This window comes from Lutjanus erythropterus, chromosome 2, assembly GCF_056507025.1.
Source record: "Lutjanus erythropterus isolate fLutEry1 chromosome 2, fLutEry1.hap2, whole genome shotgun sequence".
NCBI lineage: Eukaryota > Metazoa > Chordata > Actinopteri > Lutjaniformes > Lutjanidae > Lutjanus > Lutjanus erythropterus.
The window spans coordinates 38261914-38276775 of record NC_139318.1 but is presented as its reverse complement, the minus strand read 5'-3'; the positions used below and the strand labels follow the sequence as shown (position 1 = coordinate 38276775).

Below are 14862 nucleotides of genomic sequence, written 5' to 3'. Positions count from 1 at the left end.
CACAGTAAACATGCATTTGTGGGTTTTTTAGCATCTAAAGGGAAAGAAGGCACGCTTGTTAGACATTGTGCTGTGATCTGACCGCAGGAGGACTGCTGTGGAAATGTGTCACCTCAGGGGACCTCTGCCATTCACTGTCTCCTCCAGGAGTTAATTAACATTTGCTGTATCGCATCTTTGTCATAATAATATTCACATAATCCTCTGCGTTTTTTTTTATGTTAACCTCCTCAGAGCATCAGCATGTGAGTTAGGGGCTTCAGGTAAACAAATAGATTTAGTTCAAGAAAAAAAATGCCAAGTTTATTTTCATCTGCTGTCCCTGGCTGAACTTTTGGTCCATTTATTGTCTTGTTGTCAGTGACTAGCCACACCTACTGTATCTCCCTAAAGACAAAAACTGACCTGAAATGGCATCCTCCTCCCTTCCTCTGAGGATCTTGGCCTGACATGACCGGCTCTCTTTGAAAGTGGACATTACGCTGTACAACGATCCACATTGAGCACTGCCTTTCGAACCGTTCTGTGTTTCTGATTTGATAAGCCAAATGTGCATTTACCTGCAGGGCATTGATTTGTTAGAGACGCTTTGTAGTCCTTGTAAGACACTGATAGTGACGATCCTACCATTAAAAGCACAGATATCTCTGTGTTCATTGTTGCACATCTTGTAAATGAGTGTTTACTACAAAAATTAGAAGATAAGAACATTGATTTCCTTTTTAACGTCACGTTTTATGGATTTTTCCTCACACAAAACGAACTGAGCTGACAAAATAAATACAATTATGGCAATCACAGGGACTTCCTCAACGTTTTAATACCAACATTATAGTGGTCATTTGTGGGAAAATATTGGCTCGTGTATGTTTGTTATCCCCTTGGTGCCTTTATTTTGCCTTTTACAAGCATAGCAGCATACTTTAGAATAGCTACGTTGATTATTTGACACCGCAAAGAAGATGTCTACAGTGATTATAACATTTCTGAAATGCGGAGGTAGAGTTGGTAGCCACAAATTTCACAAGAAAAGTCGCTGTATGTTTGAAGATTTATCCACTGAAACACAACAGCACAGAGAACGCTGCTGGATTTTATGAGATTTTCTAGCTCTGAAAGTTCTTTTTAAGCAGTTATGGCTGCAACAATGATGACACTGGTGGAAATAAACCAGGCCCATGGCGTAAAAAACAGTTGTTCGTTGCAGTGGATGTAGGGCTTTGTACAGTCTCTTTTCCCCTTCGCCTCATGTACAGCTCCTATACAGCCGCTCGCTTCCCCTCCCCCATCACATCACTCTGTATGTCCTCAGAATCAGTCACTCGCCTGAAGCAGAGCAGGCTCCTCCCCTGGCAACAGCAGCTAGATTAGTTGCTTTATCCCAGGTCATCTGAGGGAAGTGGGCCACACAGAGAAGATGGAGAGATGCAAAGGGGATTGGTACTATAGAAGCTGTGCAGAATATTCCCTAGTAGATTTAAATATAATACAGTGTGGAGATGTTAGTTTTTAAATATTGGTTTTGCTTTTTCAGCTCTAACAGCCAGGTTGTGTAAAGTAAAAAAAAGGCCCTGGAGAGAAAGCCCAGCTCTTCCAGTCTGTCTCAGTGTCAGCCTCCTGCTCTCCTCCTGCAGTATCCTGTCTCAGTCCCTGGTGTGTCAGGCCTGCTGCAGCAACAAGCAGCACTTGCAGTGGTGCCAGCCTGCAGCTGCAGCAGCCAAGGCCCATCCTGCCACACCACGGGCTGAGCTGAGTCAAATCTCATCTATTGCTGATACCGCTCACTCGGCTGGTGCCTGCCCTGAACCCTTTGTTGACCCATATCGACGAGGCTTGTTTAGCATGACTCAGTGGTGTCTATTGTACCAGGTGCACTCTATCTGTCACAGATGAGTGGGATTGTAATATGATTACTTGACCCAGTTTTGCCATATGAGGCCCAGACATCCTTGCACAGCATAGTTGGGCACAGCAGACGGCAGAAGAGGCCAGCCTTAGCCAACCCCAGCAGGCTTCAACACCCATGCACAGTACAAGTCTTCACCTCTGCACACATACAGGGGCTAATCCTCGAGCTCGAGCGCTTAATTTACATTCCTCAGCGGGGGGGAGGACTAATGACCTGTGGAATCCTGCCACTGCTGATCCTACACTGGTGTGTCAGTATGCATCAGTTTGACATAATATCTCAGTCTGTGTAGAGTTGTTCCGATACAATAATGGTATTGGAAAATTACTCCAATACTGCCTAACATGTTGGTATCAATATCGGCGGTATGCGAGTCTTTGCACCCATCCTTATCTACGTAATTTATTAACCCTGAAACAGGACTGTGCTGCTTCCCAGCAGTGTTGTGGATGCCATTTTCCCCGTCAGGATGGTGAAGTCATATTTTATGGCTGGGCTGCCCCAAGTTGGCCGACCACAAGATTCAATTCTGCCTGCCAGATGTTTCAAGCAAAACAAAAACTGATTTAACTGATGCTAATAGTTGTGTAATACAGTGTAACATGATACAATGAAACTATGATCTTTTCTGAGACTTTCTGTGCTGGGAAAATACTATACCACTGCAACCCTTACAGAGAATTTATTGAGAATAATTGATTTATTGTTTTAAGTCAGTCTTCAGGCTACTACTGAAAATGTTCTAGTTCCAGCTACTCAAATGTGAATATTGCAGCTTTTATTTGTTAGTAATTTTTCTCTTTTTTCATTGAAGATTGTTATAACACAAAGAAAAAGGCATGTTATATTCAAAATAATACACATCACAACAGAGACAACGAACTGAGCAATATCAAAAACAAGGAGGAAGATTACAGGACAAAGATAAGTAAATAAGATATGTAAAAATTAGCATAAAACAAAAGAGAAGATAGAGATAGAGATAAAGCAAAAACAACCAACAAAAAAATACACAAGTGGTCAGGGAATCAAGGTACATAGATTCGTATAGATGAAGAACTTTTTTAATATTGCAATATTTCACATATTTTTATATAATAAGTTGCTTAGATAGGTATAGTTTTTAAAGAATGACATTCATTTGAATATTTAGATTTGGAGACTTGGTCAAACAAAATAAGCTATTTAAAGATGTGATGGTTGATGGACCAAATCAGTCAATTGAGAACATAATTGCAGGTTAGACAATTTTCAGAATTAATTCTTAGTTTAAATCAGGGCTGCCCAAAGAGGAGCCTGTGGGTCAAAGTTGTCCTGCTACAAGATTCAATTTGGCCCACCAGATGTTTTTAGTGGAGAAGAAAAAAGATATAAATCACAGTTTCTGTATTTTTTTTTTTTTTAATTATTACACATTTTAACCTTTAAATATATAGAATTCCTGATTGGTCATTATTTCTCATAATCTGAGCATGGTAGACAGAGTGACAAGTCAGTCAAGTAAGGGAACCTGGGATCGTAGTACCATTTAGCATCTTAACAAAGTTTGTTTTTAGCCTGTGGTCCACCATGGCGTTTCAGCTTTGGACCTCCAAGGGAAAAAGTTTGTACGCACCTGTCCTGTAGCCTTCATTCTTGAATCTTCTGTATGTATTTGTTCATGTTTAAAAATGGATTAACATGAACCAGACCATACAACAATAATAAATCATATCACAATCATACAGGGTTAGGAATATAAAGCTGTAAAAAAAAAAATAATGATTTATATATGTTTTTTAACACACTGATACTGGAACTGTACTCAGTATTGCCATTGGTATTAGAATCAGTTATATGGAAGGAAAAATGGTGTCAGAACATCTCTTATTTTGTGTATCTGTCTAATGTTACTGTTTCATGTGACACAGGTACCCAGGCATGCTGGCCCTCCTTACACTGCTCACGACATCACAAAGGGACACCCTAGCTTGGCGGGCACCCCGCCCGGTCATGGCCACTCGCCGGCGCTCTCTCAGGTATCAGTACCCACAGCTTCCCCATATCGCTACCCTAAGGGCTGGGAGGCAGGCGGAGGGGTGAGTTTGTTCGCTGTGACCGCCGTCATCCTCTCTGCATATTCATGTCCCATCTGTCCATATGTCTGCTTGCTCTTTATCACTTGTGTTAGGGCTGGGCGACACTTCACGCTAGAATTTATGGTTAATTCTCAGTATAATCACATCATGACAAAGATATTCTTCTTTACCTGGTAAATGAATGATATCTAGTTATTTTTCCCTTTATCAACATTTGTCACATTGTAAATTTTGAACATTTGAGAATATTTCTTTGAAATGTATGTGTTTTATGTTCCAGTTGGATAAATGTAAACTTTTAGACAGAATTTGAATACTTGACTGTATCTACTTGGAGATAATGCTTTAAAAATATATGCAGTATTAATTCTGCCCATATCGCCTACCCCTAACTTGTTTTTCTTACATCAGCTTTTTACGTGTTTTGTTTCCCTTTTTGTTCGTTTTTTTTTTCTCACTACTTTTTTTCATACAGCTGTAAGTCACGTGTGCATGATGTGTGTTTTGTTTTAATGAAATTCACATGATTGTATGATTATGAACTGGGTCAGATTCTAATAGAACAATCTCTGTGCCCTGGTGCCTATAGACAAACATGAATTGACTGAATCTATATAAGGTACCTGTGTAATCCTGATAAGGGTCACGAGCAGCCAACCCCAGCAGGCATGTGGGGAAATGAAGATGAACATTATATCCTGATTAGGTTGCCAGTGTTATCGCAGGGCTGATGCAGACAGTATATGGACAGTCACAATCAGGCATATGTGACCTGTATTCCTTCAAAGAGAAAAGGAGATCACCTGAAGGAAACCCATGTGAACAGTGGGTTTGAACCCAGAATGTTTTTGCTGTGAAGTTGTGGTACTAACCAACAGGTTACGTATTGAAGCCAGATTTTATGAGCCTGCGGTTGAAAGAGGTCCTTTGTGAAGCTTCAACATCATCAGTTTAATATTTTAAAAGCTTTGCCAGTCATGTTTAGACTGAGACACTTGAGGTAAAAGCTCTGTAAAAAGTCAAAGTGGGAAATAATTAATCAGGATTGGGAATTTGTTAAAAGGGGATGTGGGTGTAAAATCCTGTATACTTACCAGGGTTAAGGGCAGAAGCACAGTGATTAGCTTGGATTTAAGCAAGATTTAATTATTTAATTTGATTTCTACCATATGTTTAACCCTTACCTAACCCCAACCATCTCAAATCCCAAAAGGGACTTTCTTCTATGACTGGAGCTACTGTGTGATCCAGAGCTTCAACTAATAACTATTTACAGTTAATCTGTCAGTCCTTTTCTTGATTAATTGATTTGCTGTTTGGTCCATAAAATGTCAGAAAACTGTGAACATTTTTTGATTGGTGTTTCTCGAAGCCGCTAGTGACATCGTCAATCGATATGTTTTGTCCACAACCCAAAGATAATTAGTTTACTGTCAGAGATGTCACATTTAAGACAGTGAATCAAAAAATTTGGGCCTTTTTTTCCTTAAAACAATTAATCAATTAATCAAAATAGTTGGCAATTAATTAATTTAATAGTTAATAATCCTTAATCATTGTGGCTCTAGTGAGATCCATATCTTATGAAAATCTATCTGCCTGAAGTCAAATTTTATTTCCTTGTTGTCCCCTGCCTGTCATATAGCTATGAAAAAAATTAGAGGACCAAAACACGTAAGGGATAACATACAGTTAAGGTGTCATTATTGTGAAATAAACTCTTGAATGTCAGGGTTTATTTCGCAATAATGACCTATCTATTGTATTTTATCCCGCTTATTACATGGCTGCTTACTTAAAAAAAATCAGTTATTACAAAATGTGAATTGAATGTGATTTTTTTTTTCCATTTAAAACTGATTTTATTGTTCCTTCAGAGTGTATGATCGACACTGTGTCCCCAGCAACGGTCTGTTATTCATAGCAACTGTTTATCATCCATAGCAATGGTCTGCAATTCAGAAATAACAGTCCTTAGGATGCCACAATTGACCAATCAGAATCAAGTATTTAAGAAAAATGTAATAAAACAGGACCTGGCATGGTGGGAGGAAGATTCACTCACGTTAACCTTATTTAGCAGGATTAACATGAATAAAAAGAGTCAAAAAGGTAAATCTGTGTTAAAGGTTAATGTTTAAATGATAAAGACCGTTTCACTGTCAGACAGTGATGCTGCTGCTGTAATGCTGGTATCACTGGCTGACTCGCTGCTCTTGCTCACAAACACATCGACTCAGTGACTCAGCCTCTCTGGAAGTATTTGCCTGTGCTTCCGAGGAATCTAGTTGTTCCTCTTTACTGTTATAGCCTAATGGCCCACTGCCTCACCCTAAAGCAGCTCTAGTCTCTCTCCAGCCTTATATAGATAGTCTTGTCAGCTAGCTCAAACTTAAATTATCACAACCGCAGCAGCAGCAGCTTGAAGAAGCAGCAGCAGATCTGCTTAAACCCACCTCTGCCGAGCTCCACTGCACACTAGATGAAGAATAAAAGAACACAGGATTTTCAGTCCTTGAGGGTACCAATTATCTTTGCACAGTGCATAAACCCCAATCGAAAACATTTTCTCCCAGAAACATCCAAAGTAAGTTAATGTTGTGATGTCTGGTGTGTTGTTAAGCTTTCAGTTGGTCTGTGAAATGATTGCTGCACAGTTTCTGGTCTGTATGTAATGAACCCTTTTCCTTCTCTGTCTCTTTTCCTTTTCGTTTGTTGACAGTCTCCATACAACCCTGGACAAAATGCTGGTTCTGCCCCTTTAGTGTATTCTCCCCAGACACAGCCAATGAATGCACAGCCACAAAGTCGCCCGGTGAGTGTCCCTCTGGTCTGAGATTTACAGCACGCCTGCCTCCAAGTACCCAAACAGTCTGCGTTTTACTGTGAAAGTTTCATGGAGTCAGTGATGGAGGGATCTGGTGTCTAGAAGCCACACAGAGCTACAGAAATGTCTCATCATGGCATTGAGGTCCTTTAACATAGGTTGTATTTTTTTAATGAGGTCTCCTTCATCGTCTCCTAAAGGCGTCTTATAGGCTTGTTGTGGTTGATGGTACTGCATCACTGTTGGCATTTGGGAGCTTTGTTACACTCCCATCTAGGGTTTAGAAGTGTAGCATAAAAGTTAAAAGTTCCCTGCATTGTTGCAAGGCAGGAATTATACCACGGCCAAACAACCAGTGCCATGGATTCCCCAGAGTGTGGCCGCAATGCCCTTTTTACTCACTTGGCCAGTTTGGCATACCCTGTTTTGAACTGGCCATTGTGCCCTTAAAATTGGGTTTCCATGGATCCTTAAAAAGTCTTAAATCTTCAGTCTAAAATAAAAATAAAAACAGTACTTTTAAAAGTTGCATTAACTTGCTTTTAACATGTTTTTGGGAAATATTTGTATTGCTTACGCTGTAGCAAAACTACAAAAAGAAACCAACATGGAACCAATAAACACTAATGCTACTTTGCAGCCCAGTCAGAATTAATTGGAGCACTATTTAGTGGTAGTGTGTCAAAAAAATTGTTTCTGTTAACCTTCCTGTCACCTTCATTTTCCATCACTATGATCTTGAAGTGTGGAAAAGACAAGGTGCCATAGATTATGCAATTTGGATGGATATCGTTAAGAGATTAATTCATATGAATAATAATTAGATTAACTAACATATTTTTTTGCTGGTATGGATGGTCTAAAAAAGTCTTAAATTTAACTTGTTGAAACTGTGCAAAAGAAAGTTGCAGTTTTTCTCGTTTAAAATGCCTGGGACACACGGACGACATGTGTGAGTCACAGAACCTCTTTCTTTTCATTTTGGCTCTTAACAGGTTAGAGCAGCTACACAGCCTGTGTAAGCAACTCAGAAGCGGCTGCAGAGATGCTTCATCTCGCCTGTTTTTTGCACATGATGTGTGCAAATCTAAGCAGAGATAGACAATGAAAATGATCTATTGTTAATAATATCAACACCATACCAGCAACATAACACCTTTCATTGCAAATTCAAAATCTAGAATATGTCACAGACATAAGACATTCAAGTGAAGGACAGTATTTGACACTTTTATTTTGGTATTTCTAGAGTATTGTGTTTTTGTGGACACATAAGTAATTGCTAATATGTTATACCTCTTAAGGGATGTTTGGTGTTATATTTTCCCCTTAAAGTTTTGTCATCCTCAGTGTTCAAAACTAACTTTTTTGTCAGCTGCCCAAAGGGCCAGTAAATGTTCAAACTTAACCAGCCTCTCAATAGATTACAGTTGTTGTTCTGGCTAGCGAGTGAAGCAAATCTACCAGCGACTTCCATATTTTTTTTATCAGCATTTGGCTGGTTTTGTTTGATTGATGGTTTACAGTCTAAAGATGTTGCTTATTGACAGTGAATATTATCAGCTAATACTCTTGTCTTCTTACAATGTAATGATCATTTTTTGTTTTGTTGTTTGATTTGGTACCCAATATTTTGGCCACGATGTCCCAATAAATTTGTTTTTATGAAAGGCCAAAGTGGCCTTGCCCTAAAAATGATTTAATTCAGGGCTTGTTGTTGTTATATAACTTATTCTAAAATATTTGTTTGTATGAATTTTGGTGTAAATTCAAGCAGCTTTATTTAATAGTGTGTGCTCAGTGTAGCCTAAGGAAAGCCATTTTAAGATAACTAACACCTTTTGTGAAAAATATCCCACCACGACAAGCCTAGTAAAATAAATTCCTAATATTACATTTACTTTGCCAGCATTTTCTGCACACATGCTCCTAGTAAGCATTATTTATTAATCTTGCCTGGCTCCTGCCCAACCCCCCATCAGTAGAGCAAGGCTAACCAGACCTTGGTCAGTGTGTACAGTGTTGCCACATGAGAAAATTGTTCTAATTCCACTACAGTATGCTTCACACACGTAATGTCCACACTGTGCTAATGTAGTTAACCCAACTTATCTTGAACTTAAGTCAAGTTGTTATTTGCAAGTACACACTTTGACCTGGATCTGAGAGCTGCATCATGTGCCATGTGTCTTTAAGGCTTTGTTGCTCTGTGGTTTTGTCCTGTATTTTTCAAGCATCTGCCTTCATCGCTCATCTTATCTCTGTGTCTCTCTTATGCTCTTTCTTCTCCCCCCTCGCTTTTGCCATCACTGCTTCAAATCTCCTTGCTGGACCTCTCCTCCCTCCCCCACCAGTTTGCTACGGGCCCTCGACCAACCCACCATCAGGTAATTTACCCCCGCTGAACGCCCCTCCTGCTCTCTCTCTCGCATCATCATCATCAAAGCAGTTTGCTGGTACCTGCTGGCAAAAAGGCTGTTTGCGGGGCGTCTGCTGTTCCTTAAAAAAAAATCTCCAATTCAAAAGCCTTCAAGTATCTTGGATGCAGTTAAAGAGGTTTTAATTATCGTGGGATTTTTCTGAGCGTGCTGCTATTTAGTCAAGATATCCAGCCAGGTGTACAGAGCTGCTTCCTGATGGGCGCTTTCTTGAACTATTCATGTTTATTTTTATGGGGAGATTGATCTGATCCTTCCAAGATTTCAATAGGTATTTAATAGATATTTAGTAGTCTTTATCAGGTTTAGGTGCAGTGAAGCTTGTAGGTGTCCTGGATTTGAACTCTGAGCAGAACAAGTAACTGTATTTGCACAGGATGTATGCTAATTAGGGTGATAGTCCCAGCCTTCCTTGCAGTTTTATGTATTTCTCTTGAGTGATTATAAGGATTTTATAATGATATAATCTTGATTTCCATTACATTTAATCAAAGAGGAAACAACTAGTGTATATAAAACATATAACAGACAAACAACAGGGTATGTTTATTAAAATGTCAAAAATTTGTTGACAGTATGTTTTAGCACTGGCACTGTTTGAAAAAGAAAAGTGAAAGTAAAAATGGAGAATCTACATTCAAACAGTGACATAAGTAACTTGCCAGGCCTTTATGGCTTTGGCTCTGGCCGTTTAAACCAGATTTCAAAGCTTCTTTTGTGTCATTCACAATGCAGCACAACAAATCCAGAGTGACGGGAGTTAGGAGTGGGAATCTATAGGTACCTATGATTCAATTTTATTCCAACTCAAAGGGCTACAGTGCAATTATTGATGCATCATTTTTTTATTTCTATACTGTCTACACTATTTTTTGTCATTGTGAGACTACTTACCTATTACTTACTACAAACCATAGTGTTGTTATAATTAAAATACACAGATGAATTTGCTTACATTATCTTTTATTTACAACTTTAAAATTTAAATATACAAAAATGATGCATCTTTCTAATTTTTTCTCTATCAGTTTTCACAATTGGAAAATAAACTTTATGTCTGAACATACAGGAAAAAACATCCTATTTTAGAATTGGCTTGTTGTCTTAATGAACAAAATGTTTCATTGAACATCTTCTTCAGTTTTATTCAGTCTGACTCTGCTGAATTCCCTCTGCTTAAACCCCCTGAGTTAAAAATTTTAAAGAAAATTAATATCTCTAACCATAACCAATGAATGGGCTAATTAGCTTACTAATATTAGAGTATTACTTAAAATGTTGGCAGGTCATATTTTTTCATAGTTATAAATGATCAAAGGGCCGGGCTCGGCCCACAGCCTGCCAGCTGAATAGGCCTGTTGTATGATGCAAGTTATTTGAGGTCTCTAAAGTGACTGACACCAACTTGTCATTTAATGATTACTGCTTTGACATTGAAAAGTAAGGCATTAGTATTGTTGACCTCAGAAGAGGCATTACACATAGTCAGACTGATGTTCAAGGATATTTCGCTGTTGTATTGCAGATTACTTAAAACAAAAAAACAGAAAAAGGGACATAGTTATTTCCATGCTGGCGTACCTCAGTCTGACAGACTTTTTGCGATGACAACACCCTCATGAGACCATGGTCTCATTTGTTTCCAGTAATTACACCAAGGTACCACTAATTAAATTGCCTGTTTTATTGTTTATTGGGCGGAAACTTTGTGGTCTAGATTTCTTGACAGCCTCAAATAATTCCACAGGGACACAAATGGCTCTAAGAATCAGTCTAAAGATGCTATTTTCACCATGAATGTGTTTACATGTGCATCAGTATGCTGGATTTGAATATTTTCCGGTTTTTGATTATATTTGGGATATGGTATTTACATAGAACATGAGAAACCTGGTTATTTATATCACTGTATACATGATCATAACATTGTCCAGGTTTTTGATCGTCTGCCTGCAGAGATGACTCAGTTTCTCGCCATCTCATCCTCTGCGAGATGGATCAGAAACCTGGATAAGGTGTTTATATATTACAGTATCCTGGTTTCTATCAGAGTACTCAATAAATCCAGGTTTCTAAAAACACGGTACAAGGTCTTATCCAGGTATCTGAAACAGGGTAAGCTGCAAAACATAACCCAAATATTCGAAAAACCTGATCATAACCATGATACTACAACCTGCAGACAGACAATTAGACACCTGGATACTGTTATGATCCTGTATACAGGGATATAAATAACCAGGTTTTTCATGTTTTCTGTGAACGCCACATCCTGAATAGAATCAAAAACAGAAACAGGATAAGGCTAAAAACCAGGATACTAATGCACTCTTAAATGTATATAATCAAGGGGCGATCATTGACTTTCAGGATAAAACAAGACAAAGTGATAAGTGATAATAGCCAGTCATCAGGCTGTAATCAAGGAAAGAGTCAGGAACAAGTGTGTGTGTGTGGACCTGCCACAGTGTGTGTTCCTGGCTGACACTTGTGTAGATTACACTCTGGGTCCTGTTAGTCAGTTGACACCAATGTCATTTGATTATGAATGGCATGTTAATGTGTTCATTTCTGGCCTGGAAGTGCAGTATTTATGATCTTGTTTGTGTATTACCTTTTGGATGCTCACAGTCTCATGTCTGCGGTCTGACATTCAGTCCATGTGACTTCCTGTTATGTTTGTGTTTGTTGATTCATGCTGTAATGATTTTGTGCAGCTGCCCACTTTTTAGATTGATGTGTTATTCACACCTCAGGTCCCCCGAGATGCCCCTTGTGTAGCTAACATCCTCACCTTCTGGTAGCTTCTGTGTGCACAAATTTTTTAACAGACTATTAATAGTACGGTGTCAAAGTGTGCAGGGTGTGTTTGCCGACATTACACACACACACAAGTGCATGCTCTGGCTGTCACAAACTGGCGCTGGGATCTCTTGTGCCACCACGGAAGTGGAGTCGGAAAGCAGATGAAGCCAAACAGTAGCCTTTTATACCAATGGAGAAAACAGCCATTGTCCCCCCTGAAACACACTCAATGCACAGTAAAGGGTACATAGAGATCAGAAAATTAATTCATTTGGCCAAAAAACATAAGTCTGTCCTCCAACAAGGATCATCATTATTTTGTTTTTTCCCCTCCACTTATTAGTGTAACTGACTTCTTTGGATTTCAAACACAGCTTTTGTTTGCGTGTGAACCAAAAGGTCAAACCCCAGTGGGAATTACAGTTACCAGTAGTTTGTTTCATGTAATAAAGTTTTACGAGGCAGGGTACAACAGCACAAAACATTGTTTTTATGCAGTGAATCCTGAAATGCGTCAATTGTAATGGCAACACACATAGCAGAAGCATAAAATCAAGCACATGAACCTAAAATAAATATACTCAGTGTGAACAGCTCAACTGTTGTTGAGGCCTGTATATTGTCAAGGGGTTACCATTCAATATATTGCAATACTATACGCAAGGTGATATATTGCAACTTTTTCATAGTATAAAGAACACACCACTGTAAGTATAAAATTTGAGTTGAAAAGTTTTTTTTGATACTTTGATATCTCAGGGTTTTAAACACAACACAAAACGCACCAGACTTATCCAGGCTTATTATTAGGTCCTAGACTTATTAGAGGTCAGCCAGTTAATTAATCAACAATGATAAAACATTTCACAGCTACCAGTATGATTGGAACTTGGCTCCAATAGTGGCTGATGGCTACTCAGCCTCCTCCAGTCATACAGGGATTTCTTATAGTTAGTTTGATTTTCAGTGTCGGATTTTGGTTTTTATTACTTTGAGTTTGCTGTTTAGTGATCCAGATTTATTTCAACACTTATCCAGGTTCTAATAAAATCAAAGATTGTTCATTTTCCTACTGCCGATTAATCTGACATCGCTTTTTCTTGACGAACATTTAATCTTTATAGCCTTAAAAAAAATCCACTGAAATATACAATAGTACAAACTTAATACATGCTGTGAATTTTGCCAGCTTTTCCACCTCATCATACAGAGCATTGTGATCATGCCAGTTGTTTCAAATAGGTAGAACAGAGCTATCCTGTGTGATCAACGTTTTACTTTCTTTATACCACTCCATTATGCTAAAGAAAGTTCAAATAGGTTGAAATGGTTCAAGCCAGGATTAAGATCAAGCAGCAGCCTTAGCTCAGTGCGTGTTACGAAATGACCTCTGTGCTATTCAGTAAAAACATCAGGCCACATCACCCAAGGAAACAAAAGGTTTTCGCTAAAAGCAGTGATTTATTCCATCCATATGAGCTACCAGGGCAGTGAAGTGACACCTTATCAGCTCCAGGAGGTAGAAGGGTGTCTGTAACCCGCCTTCAGCATCATCTCTGTGGCGAAGGCTATATTCAGACCAAATAAGGCATTATAGGGGAAATGCCAGCCCTATCATTCATATGAATTGGGGTGGTTTGTGTGTAGGCTGCAGCGAAGGGGACTGCAGGGGATCCTGGGGGAAAAAAACGCTGAAAAGTTGAAACCTCATCAACTTTTAGAGAAAGACAACCTGGTGTCACGCAGTGGTGGCCAATCACGTAAGCTGCCAATCAGACTGCTCCACAAGTGGCCTGAAATACTGCTGAATCTGCGCACTATCCAGGTGAAGTTCATGGACTTAATGATGAGACTCTCCCAGTTATGTCCTCAGCTGGTTTATTTGTGTACCCAGCTTTAATATCTGCGTTTGGCTCGCAGATGATGCCGCAAAATAGCAACAGCAAGAAGCTTCCTTTGGTTTGCGTTCGGTGGTAGTGAGAATGCTAGTGAAAAATAGAAATAAAACATTATTATCTGATTGTTTCTTTGTGGTAACATGCTAACCAGAGGTCGGGTTAACTGAAAAAAATCCTTAATTGACTGAATATTTTTAACAAAGATGGAAAAATCTGAAGGCCATCCGTCATTTTGACAGATTAAAACACTGAGGGCGAGCAACTGTCACATCGTTGGAGAGATAATCTTAAGCCATATAAAAGATAGAGATATTTTGGACAAATATTCACAAACTAACTCACAAGGAACACTGTATGTTTCAAGTAAGAAAGTTTAAAAAATCCATGAGGGAGGGAAAGTTTCAGTAAAACTCAAACCTTTCTGCCCCACATATCACACCCAACTGCCTGTGCACAGTGCACAGGCATGGGAATGAATTATAGTATAATATATGAGAATACATTACTTGCCTTTTCCCTGATGGTCTGAATAAGTTGCTAAATTTAAATGTTTTTTAGAAATAAAGTGTCTAGGAAGGTCTGAAAAGTCATTAAATCTAGTGAGAAAGTCAGCATTATTGCCGTATAGCTTTATTGTTAAATAAGGTGAAAAAAGACGAACTGATACGGTGCAGCATCAAAGACAAGCACGTGGTTAAAACTACATTTATCAGCTAGCGGCAGCGATATGTGTGGTCAGCAAACCTCCACTGTTGACATGAAAAGTGTCTCTGTTCATCTTTTGTCTCCGTGCCCTTATACATGCAATGTAATGCTATTAAATGCCATGCTGTGTCTCATTACCATTAAAAAATTAAAATGAAAAATAGATAAAAAGGTAGGTAAAAATAAATTATGACTGAATTTT

At 38.8% G+C, this 14862-nt stretch overlaps 1 protein-coding gene across 3 annotated transcripts in view; it reads left to right on the top strand.

The window, feature by feature from the left end:
- The window catches only part of eif4g3a (eukaryotic translation initiation factor 4 gamma, 3a), an 82311-nt gene that overhangs the window by 16039 nt on the left and 51410 nt on the right, over window positions 1-14862 (top strand). For all 3 annotated transcript variants that reach the window (XM_084739134.1, XM_084739143.1, XM_084739151.1), the window contains exons 3-5: window positions 3820-3987; window positions 6710-6802; window positions 9169-9201. In XM_084739134.1, coding sequence (XP_084595260.1) covers window positions 3820-3987; window positions 6710-6802; window positions 9169-9201 — 294 coding nt within the window. The remainder of the gene's footprint in view (window positions 1-3819; window positions 3988-6709; window positions 6803-9168; window positions 9202-14862) is intronic.